This window comes from Harpia harpyja, chromosome 2 (assembly GCF_026419915.1).
Source record: "Harpia harpyja isolate bHarHar1 chromosome 2, bHarHar1 primary haplotype, whole genome shotgun sequence".
NCBI lineage: Eukaryota > Metazoa > Chordata > Aves > Accipitriformes > Accipitridae > Harpia > Harpia harpyja.
In genome coordinates, this window is record NC_068941.1 from 31786272 (window position 1) to 31802730 (window position 16459).

Genomic DNA, 16459 nt, shown 5'->3' on the forward strand with positions numbered 1-16459 from the left:
ACCGGCACTTCAAGCCAGCAACAGCTGACAACACGGCAATTACAGCATATTCTACTTGAGTCAGCATCGGGGTAAACATTAAGCAACTTGTTTTCTTCAAACAAAAGCAGTGGAGTATTCTCATATCTCTGCACTTTGTACCAAAAGCGCAATGCAAAAAATTCCCCCTTTCCTCACTCAGCCTCACCTGACGGCAGAGTAGTCAGGAGCAGTAAGTGGCTGCTGGAAACAGCCTTACCCAAACACAGTTACTGCTCCTTGTGTATACAAGTGACAGCTCAGCAGGTAATTAATGAAATTCCCTAAAAAAATAGCACGGTGCCAAGTTACCTGCAGTCTAACTCCAGGGTGTAAGACATAGGATTTCCACACACAGCTGTCACTCCCAAGCGCCCAGCTCTCCCAACACACCAGCGCTCACACCCACTCCCCCACAAGCGCTTCAGTTGTCTCCTGCTTGGCCCTCCCCTTCTGTGTGCAAGGATCTCCTGCTTCTCCCTGGGCTCCCCCCGGGCCAGAGGCCCCAGCTCCCTGCCCCCCTACTCCAGGCTCTCCCTGGGCACCCCCTTCCCTCTCTGCCCTCCGCCCTCTGACCCCTCCATGGCAGGAGTCCAGCAGAACTACACCTCGACTCTGCCCGTGGTTTTCTTTCCCACCTCGTTCCTCAGACTGTACATCTCCGCCTGGTGGCAACTCATTCCCCCTTTTATCTTCCTCATCTCCACTCTTCTGTCTCCTCCTTTTATTCAGAGTAACAGCGTTTTTAAAACTGCATTGAGAGAATAAACAGACATACTCTTCCTATCATTTGCTCACAATATGCCTGGCATTGTATTTTCCCAATTTCATTTTATTCCCCCACCTCCTTCACTCCTCATCCAAAACATTTTGTAACATCTTCTCACTCAAAAGCTTTCTTTGTAAGATGTAAAACACCAAACACCACAAGCTTAGTCAACAAGTGGAACTCATTAAAATGACTATGCAAAGCTGTCAAACACTTGGGAATTACTTTATTAAAAATAAAATTACACTGAAGCAAAGTCTGAAGTCCTTTTTAGAAATAAAGACATTTTCAGCATTCAGAAATAGCCATCCAGTTATATAAACACCCATTTTTCAACAAGGCATTTGAGATGCTTCCTCTGCTAAAAAAAGGGAGGGGAAGGATACATTTACAGACACAGACCAAATCTGCTACCACTTTACTTACAGTTTACCAAAGATGCCAACACACTTTTAAAACCACAAACATTTTGTTGCTTTTATGCTATTGTTTAGCTACTTTCATGGCATCCTGTGAAAATTTCAGTGCATCTGGAAGGCATGAAAGGCAGGTCTTTATTGTCATTTCCAACAGCATCTTACATTCTGGCAGACATTGACATGGCTGCACCTTCACATCAGTATTTTTAGCTTGTCGCACTCGGCAGCATTTGATTATAGGTATCATCAAAACCCGCATCTCAAAGTACTATTTGTAGAAGAATAATTTTTGAAGGACAGTTTTCAAAGGTGACATTTTAAACTAAACCCAGCAGGCAAAACGAGCACAAATATGTACAATTCCACATACTAGGGGATTATGCAAATTGTGTCTTCTCTGGAATCTGTAAAAAAAAAAAAGTGCTTTTCAAATGTGTCCTCATTGATTAAAAGGACATGTATTTTATATAAGCCGTCAGTTGCACGCCAACATCTTTATGTTGCTTAAAGAGGCATTTCAAGAGAAAGATAAATATTATCAGCACTTAATTTTAGCTTTGCAATTAAGCATATACCATTTTAAGGATTTCCAGACAAAAATCCCAACTGTACAGAATCTATTTATTCACTGGAAAATACAAACTTAAAGAAATAAGTGCTGATTACTCCAATACTGTCAGCTTTTAGTGCAAGTTTACTAGTGCTGGTACCAAACTCAACTTTTTATTGTGCTAAGGGGTTTTCAAAAATTTCATACGAAGAAAAAATTTAACATGAGCACGGGCTAACCTATAAGGTGAAAAGTTAGCCCATATAAGAACTGGAAGTTCTCACACAAACAGTGGGGTGCCTGACCAACAAAATACATCATTCAGAAATTAAGCCACCCTGTTATACAAAACAGCTAACAGAAAACCTTAATTTAAATCCAAAATAACTATCTTACAGTCTTTGCTAGGCACTACCTGGCTTTTAAAACTTCAAGTTAAAAAGTGACAAAACCAGAGGTTGATTTAAAGCTGAAGAGTTGACTCTTCTTTTACAGTTTAGATTTATTTTCTGCTATGGAATACCCAATTCCACTTTACAGTCAATTTCACATTCCAGTCTTGTAAACTTGACATTAGGAGGACTGCTAGTATTTTTCTAGATCTCCAATGGGGGGGGGGAGGAATATTTCCTTAAAAGAGTGCATATGTACTTATTTCATCTGATATGAAATTCTGCTACATCAAAAGGTGTATGAAGAGATTTAAGGATGATTAAGACCAATTATTGAAAGGTTAACTGTTACATGTCCCCCAAAAGATCGCTTTTGATGTTTTGAGAGATCTTTCAGATAAAAGGCAAGATTGAATGCCCCTTTCCGAAACACCCAACAACAGGCTTCCTTGGCTATTGGTTTGATAGTGGTAAACAGCTCTAAAATTTTTGCACATGAAAAGAGTAAGGTACTGATACACTAATATTGTATGAACTACAGATCTTTTTACTCCATATGAAAGATAACAAAGAGAAAGCCTTTCTACTCAAACCTCAAGTTTGTCAGATGCCTCATGTTCCATGCCTAAACATACAAGACCTACATCTGTAGTGCTGTATTGATGCTGTATTTGAAGTAAGACTCCAGTTCCCAAAACCAAACAGGTTGTGGCAGTACTGTCCACACTGCCTGTAAATGAAAAACCTGAGTGCAAGCCCCAACTTTGGGATTACGCACGTAGTTTTCCCTGATGAGCGGGCTGTTGGTCTCGTCCAGACTGCAGCCACTGCTGACATGGGGAGAACAGCAAATGCAAAGTGGCAGCACAGATGTCGTCTTGAATGTCTGCTTGGCACCAGAGAGAACAGACTTCTGCTGTTTCTTGTTAGAGAAATCTGCTCTCACTTATATTCTGAGATAAAACATCTGCATCCAGACACTGCACACTCCTTTCATGTTAAGAACATGGTATATTCAAGGATTCATTTGGCCTCCAAGCCTGGGTTTTCAGAGTTGGTACCTGCTTGTTTATAGCGAGCCCTGATAGTCAAGAATGTTTGGATCCAGGAATCCAGACCGATTTGATCTCATCTACACCTATGAGTTACTTGCAAGAAAGAATCCTCCAAGGTTAAAAAGAAGTGTCATTTAGTCATTTCCAAAAAGTATTTGTCATTACTTAAGCTCAGTTATTACGTTTCTTTACATAGAAAATGCTAATACCCTCTCATTCATTGACCCTTTTGGTATTAGATGATGTCCTTCACTCATTTGGTAAATTAAATGTTTACATGCTGCTTTTACCAAAATAAAAATTACTATTTGCTAAAGCATTAACAGATGTTTTGGACCATTCTCCCATAATATTTTACAAACTGACAGTAACAGTTTATAGACAGAGGGGTTAAGCCCAGCAAGTTTTAATATCAAATTGCAAACTATGCTGTCAGTTCATTTGTGGAATGCAACAGCTGACAGAAGAAATCTTCTCTTTCCAGAAGTGTAAATGTATCATTCTGACTATGAAAGCCTATCCAGTTTGCGTTTTTCTGGAAAGAAAGTAACAAAATAAGCTGGAAACAAAATAAAGCTGGATTTTAAAAGTGCAGTATTTCATTGTTTAATCATTTTTGATGTTATATTATTTCTTCAGAGCTATTATATTGAATGGACAGGGAGCTAAAGTTAGACCAAACCTTCCCTCCATAGATGGTTTTGCAGCATTTTCAGGATACAAAAAGGTAAAACTTTGCATTAGACTTGCAAAAATTAAGAACAGCTCCATTTTTGCCAACTGCTCTCCCATGCACACACGTTTACCTAAAGAACAGTTAGAAGAGACACATTACTGGTTTTATACTGTTGATCAATTTGTCAACACACATGCAATTCCTATGCTAGCATACTCCAAACGCAGAAAGGCTCAAGCTACTATTAAGCTATGAACCCTGAAGCTTTGGTCTCCCATATTTGAGTCTAGCCTTGCTCAGCTGTACTGTTTCCTATTAACAGCATTTATATCCATAGCAAAAGTATTATCAAAGAACAATTCATCATTTCTGCCTGGCAACTGGAGCTTTTAGGAATGCAACTCATTTTACAAGCCACCAACTGTAATAATAAAACAAGTTCTGTTGCTGATCCTGTGCGCAAATTTCAGATCTCAACACCTCTAAGGCCCTACGCTTGAACCACCACCACCCCCAACCAGCTACTGACTGCATGTGGATATCTTACCCATTCCAAAAGGAATGAATGCCTCTTTCTTAATTAGCTGGCCATTTTCATCCAGAAATCTTGATGGTTGAAATTCATCTGGTTTCTCCCAAATGTTAGGATCTCTGTGTACTGACCACAAGTTGGGCACAATCACGCTGCCCTTAGGAATAGTATAACCCTGCAGCACTTCAAACAAAAGCACAGAGATAGAGGATCTGACAAGTTGCTAGAAGTAAACATGGGAGACTTAGACTTACTAAAAAGATGACTAGAAGACGTCACAAAAATTATACAGATGCCTAGCTGTGGGCTGCAAATGTAGCAGGAGCTTAAGGCAAAGGTGATCTCTGCTAGCCTGTCTGGGTCAGAATCATGCAGGCCAGAGCAGCTGGAAAGACATCAAATTACACCAACAGCTCCCTGCAGAGAAAAGGCAGCAGCAATCATTAGAAATGAACTCTGCTGCATAGAAGTACTGTGACCCTGTTTCTTCCTGTTCACTGTGGTGGGGCTCTGTGACAGCACAGGAAGGTGGAGGTAAGGAAGAGTGATGGGTGTTGAACTGTTATCACAAAAGGGTTTTGAAGTGACTAGTCTCATTTCAGCTTGTTGCACCTCACTATCCTGCAAGCCAAAACATTTAAAAGGCAGATCAATTCAGTACTGGGTTTGAAAGCCAAGTATTGCTACCTCCCACTCACTTTAGCCAGTGTTCAGCTATGTTTATGAAAACATAGCCAACAAGATGACTTGGAAAAGGATTTTATTATTGTTTTCTGTAGATGTGGAGCTCAATGGTATAAGCCTTTCAAGCTTTAGCAAACCAGTTGTTCCGAATTGGTGTTTTCAGACCTCTGCGTCAGATGGCCAAAAGCAACTCTGCTGTTTCAGATACAAAGGTGGAGTCTCAGCTGCCAACTACCACTAAGCACATCAGTCAACACAAGCTGACCCCCAGAAAAGAAATTGCTCTAAGTGAGAAAACTTCTGGATGTTAGGTCAGACATGCTGCTTAAACAGAGGCCACCTACTCTCTATAAATGGCATTTTACGTACTTGGGTTACATGTCTAATACATAAATGAGGTCTTTGTCAGTTCTCACTAGATATCCCATCAGATCTTCATCCACAAAAGAAATGTTGTATTAACAAGTCTCTACAAATGCTTACCAGCAGTTTCTGAGGCCATTCGAGGGATAGAAAGGGGAACAACCGCAGTCATCCTCTGCACTTCCATAATGGTTGCCTCTGTGAAGGGCATTTGAGCCTTGTGGGTAAGAGAGGGAACTTTGTCACGTCCTAGAACTGCTTCAATTTCTGCATGAACCTTCTCTATTCAAAGGGAGTGAGAAAAATAAAAAAATTTTAAAAAAGATTCACAATATGTGAGAAGACATCATCTCAATTTCATTTCCCTGTGCTTCATTGTTCACATAGATTTGTCAAAAATGACTACAAGACATGTGATCCCTAGCTGAAATAACTATGCCAACATAAGCCTTTAAGAACGGACTCAGTTAAGAACAAAACCACCAAGTGCAACCTTGACAACTGTCAAGAGTAAAGCTACTGGGATGACAGACATTGCTAGCACTTCTGTATTGGAAAAGTACAGGAAAAGTTCTGTTCCAGTTCCAAATGTATTCATAATCTAAGTTTAAGAGTTTAACTATACAGTAGTTTGAATGGTGAAAATATCAAGCTTCTGGCCTGCATTAAAAAAAATGAACAAAAAGAGACTGCATGCAGTGCGTGCCCAAGCTGGCCTCTGTCCCTGGGGAGATCCAGTTCTCAGAACTGGGAAAGGTGGTGAAGAGATGGGAAAGCTTTTCATGCAGCTGCTTTAGATACTTCATTCTGGAGGAGGAATTCTGGTGCTGTTACTGCAAGCGTTGAAGCCATTTAACTTGTTCTTGCTGTTTCCTACTTTCTATCCACAGAACCTAAACTCAGCTATTTCCCAGTTCCCCTGAAAGGCAGCAGCAGATGCTCTTTCCCCCCCCCCCCAACAGCCCTTCTGCAAAGGAAAAACAGAAGTTAACAAGCTTATCTCCCCTCTCATTCATGTGAGGCACAAAGTGTCAAAATATTTGTTTGCCCCTTTCATCTCGGCATACAAGTAATTCTCTTCATCTAAGTTTCCAAGATTTGCTTCACCCATGTACAGGATGATGCACCTTTTCTTCCAGGGAACTTGGCATCTGGCTACACAGCAAAAGACAATCTTGAAAGAGGAGACCTCAAAATTAACTTTTAATCAAAAATAATAAAAGTTTTCATTTTTTACCCTTGATACCCTGAATATTTTGTGGTTGTCCTGCTTGCTTTTTCCAAGATTCAGAACCCAGACTGCTGATACTCTGAGGTTTTGCTCTCTTCTCTTCTTAGCACTGATTCAAGACTAAATAAAAGCTCAATGCAAAAAAAATTCTGTTTTCAGAGAAGCATTCAAAAATATCGTACAGTGTTCAACGAACAGTTGCTGCCACCTACTGGGTTTGCTAGGAAAACAAGTTCTCACATGAGGAACACAGTAAAAAATACCTCAACAGCAAGAGTTTTGCTAATGGTGTGGCTCACGAGTACCTGCTTTGTGGGGTTTTGCTACTTTTTTTTAATGACACATTATAGCCCTGTATTCAGGCATGCACATCCACAGTAGTTTAAACGAGTAAAGTTTTCAATATTAAAAATAAACAAAATTAAGGAGACTGTCTCATTCCAAATGTCACACCAGCATTTTATCCTGGACAACATTTCTTCGGAGTCTGTAAAAATGTGTGGAACTATACAGAAAGCAGCCAAACTGCTGCTCACATTACCAACTGCAAAAACATAGACTTCAAGAGTTCTCCACTAACAGCATGTTATTTGAACTGCTCCACTACATTTCATATATTTAAAAATCTCACAGACCTTCAGAAGTCAAGGAACAAAACCAAGTCAGGGAACAGACCAAACCAAATACTCCCCACTGCCTCCCTATATGCACGCATGCACACGCCCACCCTTCTCCTTCTCCGTGTAAAAAACAAAACTGGCTTCCACAGACAAATACATTCTTTCTGATTTTTTCCCCTGATAGCCCTTCACTTGCCTTTCCAGAAAGTGTCTGTAACATTTGCTACTGCTAAAAGTTATGCAATTCAGGTATTTCCTTTAGGGGATAAGAGAAGTATATTACCAGGAAAAAAAACAAAAGAGGCCCATACATGACTCCCAAGCAATCCATAAGGAATGGGACACTAGAATTAAGAGAATTATATTACATAGCTAAGTGATACACTCTGGACTACTGAGCTTATTCATATTGCTTGACAACAGCCACAGCATAAGGAAAAGGGAAATCAAAAAGAGGCAATACAACTATTAGAGACCAGCAGAAGAAAGAAAACTGACTAGCACATACTTGTGCAGTACCAGGCAGTAGGGAAAGGGGTTAAAAAAAAAAAAAAACCACAAAACTCTTCTAGATCTCATTTGTGTAGTTTAGAACATATCTAATTCATGTAACTGTGTATCAAGTCAGGCACTGATAACATACAACCGTTAAAAACAGAACAATAAGAATTTTATTTTACATTTGTCCCCAGTGGACTCTCTCTCCCATACACTGAACTGATGCCCTATTTTGCAATCTTTGCTCAACAATTTGGTTGACTGTGCAATAAACTATGATCTTGACCTATTTAAAGAGATCATTCTAGACAGAGAGGTGCTATAAACAAGTATCTATTTACTTATTTGCAAAGCAGCTGCAGCACATGAAAACCTCAAAATCTCGAATACTTGATAAAAGTATTCCAGGTTTATATTGTTCTTAGATAACTTGAGGTTTACCCTTCTTCACTCCAGGTTAGCAAGAAGTCTGGGCCAAGTAGTGGTCTCTTGGGGAAATGCTTCACTACTATAAACTGAGGTAGAATTACCTAAGTAGAATCTGTCCATCCTGACAAGGTTTGCAGTCCGCATATACCCGACAATTTTTCTAGTGGAAATCAGTTGCTATGTAGGACTTTAGGAGAAGCTGCTAATAAATTAATAAATCAATTGCTTTATTTTTCTTAAATTCAGCCATCTAAATTTGCTAAACAGTTCTAAAGAAAATGCTGGCTTTGTGGCCACATGTACTATAACAAGACTCGGTATGGAAAAATAATTAACCAAAATTAATTTTAAGTCTTTGGCGATGGAAATTTATCCTAAGAAATCCTGAAATACAACTCTAGCAAGTACTATTTTAATATTTTAACCTCTCCAACATCACTGGTATTTTACATATCCACAAAAATCTACAAGTAATTTTCTAGAACTCCGTCACAAACAGTAACCAGTTCATAGCACCATCAATTAATTTGGGTTGCAATGAACCTCTGGAGGTCATCTGATCTAAACCCTTACTCAAAGCAAAATCATCTTCCAAGTTAGATTCAACTCTGAGGGTAGATCAGACTACTCAGGGTCATACCCCACTGAGTTTTGAATACTTCCAAAGTTGGAGATTCTGTTAACTCTCAGGGCAATCTGTTGCACTCCTTGCCATCTTCATAGAGCAATTTTTTTTCCTAGTATCTGACTGGAATTTTCTTGTAGACTGTCTCTGCTGTCTCTCTTCCCTCCACTGCACACCTCAGAGGAGAATGCCTCCATCTTAGCGTCTTCTGATCAGGCAGTTGTAGACAGCATAAGGTCTCACTTCGGTCATCTTTCCCTAACACTGAACAAGCCCAGTTCCTTCTGCCTCTCCTCTGCAGCCACGTGCTCCGTGGGTCTTTTCCCCCCCGCATCATCAGCAACCTACCCAACTGCCATGACCGTTCAAGACTGATGGGGAGAGGCCTTGCAATGACATTGACCAGCTGGTGCTGTGGACTTGTGTAAGTCCAATTTGCTTAAGCTGTCTCTAATTTGATCTTCCTCTACAGTGGGTAGTGTTTACTTCCCCAGACTCTGCCGCCAGGCTCAACAACCTCCCTGCTCAGGGAGACATAAAAGCAGACCTTACCACTGTGCATATCACGTATCCTGTATCACTACTACAGGCTTGGAATGCCACAATTGCCAAAGCTTATGAAACTTACTAAGGTTCCCTGGAATTGCTAGGCAAAGATAAAGTTGTTCCAAAACAGAAGAAATTCATAGTCTAAAGGGCCATTTAGATAGTTAATATAGCACTAACGTAGAGATCATTGTAGCAGAGCAGGACAGAGGATGTCTAACTACCTATCAACCTTTCAAATTACACATACACATGTAGTATTTGCACTCCAAATGACTTCTCTAATGTTGCTGTTTGCTTCTGTTTCTGAATATCCATCTAGAGCTGGAATAAAACACCTAGAATAAAAATAGTCTTACCTTGTACTTCTGGGTAGAGAGACATGTAGAGCAGGCACCACAGTAAGGTGTTGGAAGTAGTGTCTGTGCCTGCGATGAAGAGGTCACCGATGATAAAAAATAGGTAGTCTTCATTAAAACTGCTCTCCTTGTTGTTCTTTTCTTCTTCCGCATGAATGAAGTACATATCAATGAAGTCCCTGGGATTTGCTGCATCCAGTGTATCCCTGTGCTGTGCAATTATTTTCTTTAGAAAAGTAGTAATATCTAATTCTGTTTTCCTAAGTTCTCGGAAAGGCCCAAAGGGAAGGTAGTACAGCCAAGGGCAGATATTGACCAGGATCATATAGCTGTTCACGCTTAGCTCTAGTGCACGGGCCATGTTCTTCAGCATCGTCTTGAACTCAACATCTTCATAGTTAAAACGCCTGCCAAGGGCCATGGAACAGATAACATTGGACACTGCGTTGCGAATGATCGGAAAGGGATTAAATGAATCCTTTCCATGCTTCAGCATTTCCTCCTTTATAAACTTCAGCTCCTCAATGATTTTAGGCTCTAAGCTGTGTCTTCCTACTCCAAAATGACGCAGTGTTGAGAGAGAGAATTTCCTCTGTTGCTTCCAGACAGGGCCGTAAGGTGCAAAAATAACACCTGGAAGAGAAAGGGAGAGTCTGAAACCAAAATGCTCTGTTTTCAAGAAGAAATAGTTAGACAGGCTGCAACCCAAGAGCCAGAAGAGAGAGAAACAATACATATCTATCCCAAGCACTGGGCTAGGAGCTAAAGGAAGAACACAAGGTTCTTTATAATAGCTTTGGGAAATCCTGTCCCTCCTTTTCCCAATCAGTGAAATGAATATAACAGTTACATCAATAGTTTTATTAGTCTTTGCAAGACACTAATAGATGGGGAAAGGGTACTCTAGATGCTTTATTACAAATGATAACAACGTTATAGGAACTGCTACTCTGGGACATACGTTAGCTACAGCCTTTTCTCCTCCATGTCCTGAGACAGAAATTCCTTCAGCGAGACAGAACAGAAGATATGAAAACACAAAGGGGTTTGCATTTCTTTTTCCCTTCATGTTATACAAACTTCTCAATACTGTTTGTGTGTGTACATATTTCTATTACAAGCAAGGTTCTTCTTTAACTTATAATCAAAATAGAGGATATGCATGCTGCAACAAACTGGGAAGGTGAAGACAGGTTCAGAGCCACTTGGCAAAAACCTGCTTGATTTGCATCTGAACAGTTTTGATGCCTCTAGGCACGTGTTCTGCACAATTGTGTCATTATGAAACACCATTTAAATTAAATCACTTAGCTTCAAGTATAACTTTTGCTCACTTACCAACACGAACACATCTCTTCTGTTGAATTAACAGACCACACCAAAGATACTACAGCATAACAAAATACACAACCTGCTATTTCTAATGTACTCCATGGTTAACCTGAGAAAGTTTAAAGTCATCAAAACACAGGCTAGTTCTGCCTTTGTTCTTCTAGTAAAGTGACACGACATCTGGTTTTTTTCTGGAAATAAAAAGTTACTTTATAAAAGCAACATCAATTAGTCTGTCAACTGCAAATCTTAATGTTAAATTTAAAAGAAAGAAAAATGGCCATAATAAATTAGCAATAGAAAGATGCACCATGTTTCAATACTTAACATTACCTACACTTCTATCACAACTTAATGTTCATAGCCTCTAATGCAAAAAGAAAAATAAACAAATAAGAAATCTATAGCTAGAAACAGAAATCTGTAGATGTGTAAACAAGATAACTGTACTCAGAAGGGTCTGCAATCCCAAAGGTATGAATAGTTCAGTGTAACATAAAGCTGGTAATCTTTCTAGCCAGATTTTCTGATTAGAGTATCTACTCGTACCAACAACAGACCAAAGAATACAAACACAGGACCTAGTTTCAAAAGCCCTAAACAAAATAAGCAGAACATTATGAAGAGTCAGAGCAAGCTGAGAACCAGCTGAACTTCATCTTCTCTGCATGAAGACACTCCTTACGAAATCTATTCAAATGTCTACTCCCTGGCACTTTAAAAACGGAACCAAGAACTTTTCAGATTCCCTTTCTCAAGTAATGTTTCCTGGTAACACTGGTGTCCTCAAGTAGGGTAGGTGAAAAAAACAGGCTTATTTAGGGCTGAATTTGGCTGAGAACGAACTTGGGTTTTCAGGGTTTGCGACTGGAGTGGGGAAGAAACATGGATTTCTTGGAACAAAACAATGTTATCACTATTTCTATCCCACAACAAATATCTCCAAAACAGACTATATGTCCACAACCTCTTCCCCTTTCTGTCTTTAGGAAAATTAGTTTTAGGATCCAAATACCTTCATAAAAGAAAACAGACCTATTGTCTTGAATGTAAAGAAGACTCTCCTAGCCACATGGGAAGGCGAACACCAACAACAAACATCTCCACACTCGGAGAGTCTCTCCAGCAGTCCCGCACAGGGCATGGCTGCACGGCATGATGTCTTCTGAAGTCCCGAAACCGCAAACTATTGCAGAATACTAATAACTGATTTGCAAATTGGGAAAGAATAACACAGGAGAAAGATTAAGGAGAAAGAAGAGCAGAAAGTTAGAATAACAGAGGTAAGAGAAGAAAGAAAACTGCCAACTGGATCACTGCCAGGCAATAATAATGGAATAGTACTTCACTGTTTTCAAAGAAAATCTCTGCATGACCTGAAAAGACAACATACCTAGCACAGACAACTGTATTCTTAAAAAACCAAAACAACAACAACAACCAAAATAAACACCACCCCCCCCGAATACAATAATAAACTCTGAAGCAACAAGAACCCAGAATAACCAGGACTTCATGCTCATTACAGGGGGCTAATTTCTATGAACTGATAATGCAAACCTTTCAATACAACCAACAAAGCAACAAACACACAGAAAAACAGAAAGTTTGTTTTTAGGCTCCCTTTTTACATGAAAAATTCAAATCCTTATGAGAAGCAAGTTCTGGGAAAGGCTAACTCCACCCCCCACCCTCCCAGTTTCTCACTGCTAGCTTTAGTGTAGCTGCAATACTGGGAACATTGACAAACACAGAATTCACAACAGCTAACAACATTTAACTTCTGTGTTCTCCAATGTCCACATCTGGATGTGCACAGGGCAGGACTATAAAGGCTGACGATCACTCAATCTCCATCCACTCTAGAGATTGAATCTTTGCTACCTCTCATAGGTAGAGAACACAAAAATGCTTTACTAAACCAAAAATACCAAAAACCACTTTTTCCCCCCAGTCTAGTATTTCTCTTTTCACAGGCATATGTGCAGAAGCCTTTGATTAAGAATTGACTTCTACCTTCTCTAAGTTCTCACTGCACTTCCCATCCAGCCAAAAAGGCCTCCCTTCTTTGCTACTCAGTTATTGAAATGCAGTACTTACCATTTCTGATACTTTTACTTGCTCTCTCCCAGGCACAATATTTTATTTGCATCATATACACAATAGAGCCACACACAGCTGAGATAAGCCTTTCTTTCTTACATAACACACCCAGCAGGTCAGCTCAGGGTAAAGACAAAACTACAACAGAAAATGTAACATAAATGAAAATAGCCCCTTAGGTTTACACCAGGTATTTTGTTTACAGAACGAATACATAGGAATCCGAAATGGATGCTTACTGACCCAAAGCGTCCCTCTGTTATAGTACCCAAGTCGTGAGCGATAGATCTGAAGTTACACAATCATCCGGCTTCTATCATTTCCTTTCCTAGTACATATGAACATAACTGTCGCTGCCCAGATCCGTAGCGAAGTCTCACCGATGAACTCCCAAAACTAAGCGTGGGAGGCTCCCAGACCAAATTTGAGGCCTCCAGTTTGAGTGTTGTAACCCATCCACCTCGCCCATGAACCACACACAAAAAGAAACACTTGTTAGCCCAGAGCTCTTATGGACAATATCTGAAAACTGAGGTTAGAGATTTACATTGTACCTATACCACAAAAAAAAAAAAAAAGAAAACCTCTTACACCACCGGTTCAGCAGCAACTGCCTTCCCAGTAGGACAAATGCAGCATCACAGAGGTTCGGTTGTCTCCTACATGCCACCACTAAACCCAAGCCAGCGCACCAAGAGCAGCTGCAACTTCCAGTGGCTTTTGGAGAACCTACTTGCATGGGGGCCAGGCAGGCCCACACTGCCCATATTCACTGACTCTTCCCTTTGTGTACTCAAAATACACTACCCCTGTGGTTCATTCTACAATGCTCTCACATCAACAATTCAACTTGTTGCGCCAGCTGACGTAAACAATAAATAGCAGCTCGGTATGTTTTATGGACAACTGGGCAACCCTCATGTAACAGTCCTTGTGCCTGAGCGCAGCTATGGTGACCTTTCAGATAAAACTAAATGTAAAGCAATGTAATGTCCCTGCCACAGTGCAGCGCAATGCAAGCAGGCACAGTCCCTGCACTTAGCTGCAGCATGCTCCGGACAGCTGGCTCCTGACACTTTTGACTCACCTGGAGCACCCATCCATGGAAGCTGCTAACTGCCCTGGCTACTCTTGTGTCACCACATTCAAAAAGTCTAACTGAGAACTGTCTGTAGACAACAGGAAACAGACAAAATTCACAGCATTCAAGGAAAAAGAAATCCACCATGAGTCGGAACATGCCATTTTACAGCACTGCTAAAATCGATCTAATGTCTAACCACTCTTTCCCTTTCCTCCCCCGGTCCTTGCTAAATGTACTGTACCTAAAAATATTCACGCACTATAACAACAACTACATGCCAGTACAATCTGTCTCAGATCAGCATCATTAAACTAGTATTATTAATCATTCATTTTTTTATCCTTTAAACCAATTACAGCAATGGTACCTGATTGCTTTTTCATAAACATGATCTAGGTCCCTCGCTTTCCTTTATCTTTACTGGGTCAATTCTGGTACAGTAAAAAATTGAAGATAAAAAGTTTCAAATGCTTAACTAATAGATTTCTCCAGCCTCCAAAAAAAAAAAAACCCCAAACATTTCACAACACAGTTAGCACGTTAACAAGCCTCCTAGGCTACCTCTCCTAAACTGAAAAAGGAAAGGTAGTTTTCCACAAACACTGAGATCTGTAACGGACCTACAGACTAAACATGAAGAAATTCTAACTGCAATACTGCCATCACGTGTTTAAACTCCCCGTACCCTCTTTTCTGTGAAAACTAGTAAACTCTCCTTTGACCTATGAAAAAAACCAAAACAAATATGCTCAGTAAGTTTTGACAAGCAGAATAACGCACCTGCAAACATCTCAGTAACAGCAGCTCGCATGCAGGCAGCGCGGACTGCGCAGCAATGGGACTCCACAAGGAGCCCGCTCTCAGCCATCGTTACCTTGGTAAGAACTGGGGAAGCGCACAATTATTTCATACCGCTGCCAAAGCATTCGAAATTTCTTCTCCCAACTAAAATCAGAAAGCCCCTAGGTGACAGACTGGCTGTTCCTTAGGTCCCTGCACAAACGCCGTTCCTTTTACTGCAAACAGAGGTGAAGGGACCAGGCATTTCGGTGATGTCGCCTGCTGCGCACACCACGGCACTGCGAAGTTCACAGGGATGCCGCACGTTCACCTACAGGTAGGGCGAGCGTCTCCCCACGCTTTCCGCCGCCGGCAGGGCAAGGGACCCACGCGATGAGCAAAAAAGCAAGCGGATGGTTCAGTCTGTAATTCACAGCTGGTATTTACAAATTCCGGCGCAGCGGCCACGAAACCCAACAGCTCCCGCTCGATGTTCTTGCCAGGTATCGCCCTGGCAGTGCGCGAAGCCTGCGGCAGCTCACCGAGCGGGACCCGCCGGACCCCCCCGCCTCCCGCCACCCGCCACCCCAGCAGCCTGCCAGCCCCGGCAGAGCTCGGGCTGCGCCGCCCGGCCCGGCAGCCGGCCCCCGCGGGGCGCTTACCCTTCTTATGGGTGATCATGAGGACGATGGGGACGGAGGGCCGGTCGCTGAACGCCTCCGCCTTCTGCACCAGCGCCTCCCGCACCGCCTCAAAGGTGTTGAGGACGATGAAGGGGCGGCTGCCCACGAAGATCCGGAAGACGCTGCCGTACATCTTGGTGAGGCCGGTGAGGAAGACGTGGGGGGAGAAGGCGGGGGAGGCCCGGCCGCCGCCCTGCACCTCCACCGCCCACCTCCTCAGCAGCGGCGGCGGCAGCAGGGCGAAGGCGAAGTTGCCCACCAGCGGCCAGGGCGCCGGGCCCGGCGGCAGCCCCGGCGGCGCCCGCGGCCGCCGCAGCAGCCAGTAGCAGCCCAGCCAGCACAGGGCCGCCAGCAGCAGCTCGGTGGCGGTGGGGGCCCGCAGCAGCCACGTCCACGCAGCCATGCCCGCCGCCATCCCCTCAGGCGGCGTCGCGCCCCGCCGCGGGCCCGCCGCCCTCCTCCTCCTCCTTCCCCGCCCCTCGCCCCCCTCCCCGGCGCGTAGCGGCTTAAGATGGCGGGGGCGGGCGGGCGGAGGGAGGCCGGGCCTGCCGGCGCCCTGACCGCGTCCCCGCCGAGGCTGTGGGCGGGTAGCGGTCCGCCCCGGGGCTGGGCTCCGCTCCCGCCGCGGCCGTTATCGGAGAGCGAAGGGCTGCGGCCGACGTGAGGTGGATGGGGAGGAAAAGCGGCCCGGAGCTCACGGGGGATTTTCAC

At 42.5% G+C, this 16459-nt stretch overlaps 1 protein-coding gene across 1 annotated transcript; it reads right to left on the bottom strand.

Annotated features, from left to right (window-relative positions):
- Positions 1-3139: 3139 nt before the first annotated feature.
- On the bottom strand, positions 3140-16230 carry LOC128135792 (cytochrome P450 2U1). The gene is made up of 5 exons (XM_052774876.1): positions 15728-16230; positions 9767-10399; positions 5579-5740; positions 4427-4594; positions 3140-4009 (listed from the first exon to the last, which is right to left on the bottom strand). The coding sequence occupies exons 1-5, from the start codon at positions 16161-16163 to the stop codon at positions 3831-3833; spliced, it is 1578 nt and encodes a 525-aa protein (XP_052630836.1). The 5' UTR covers positions 16164-16230; the 3' UTR covers positions 3140-3830.
- Positions 16231-16459: the final 229 nt, after the last annotated feature.

Bases quoted from the DNA above. Each gene is read 5' to 3' on its own strand.
- LOC128135792 (XM_052774876.1), bottom strand. From the start codon at position 16,163: ATGGCGGCGGGCATGGCTGCGTGGACGTGGCTGCTGCGGGCCCCCACC. The intron at 5,741-9,766 runs GTAAGACTATTT...CCCTTTGAATAG, and splicing joins TCTCTACCCAGAAGTACAAG to AGAAGGTTCATGCAGAAATT. The intron at 4,010-4,426 runs GTAAGATATCCA...ACTGTTCTTTAG, and splicing joins ATTCATTCCTTTTGGAATGG to GTAAACGTGTGTGCATGGGA.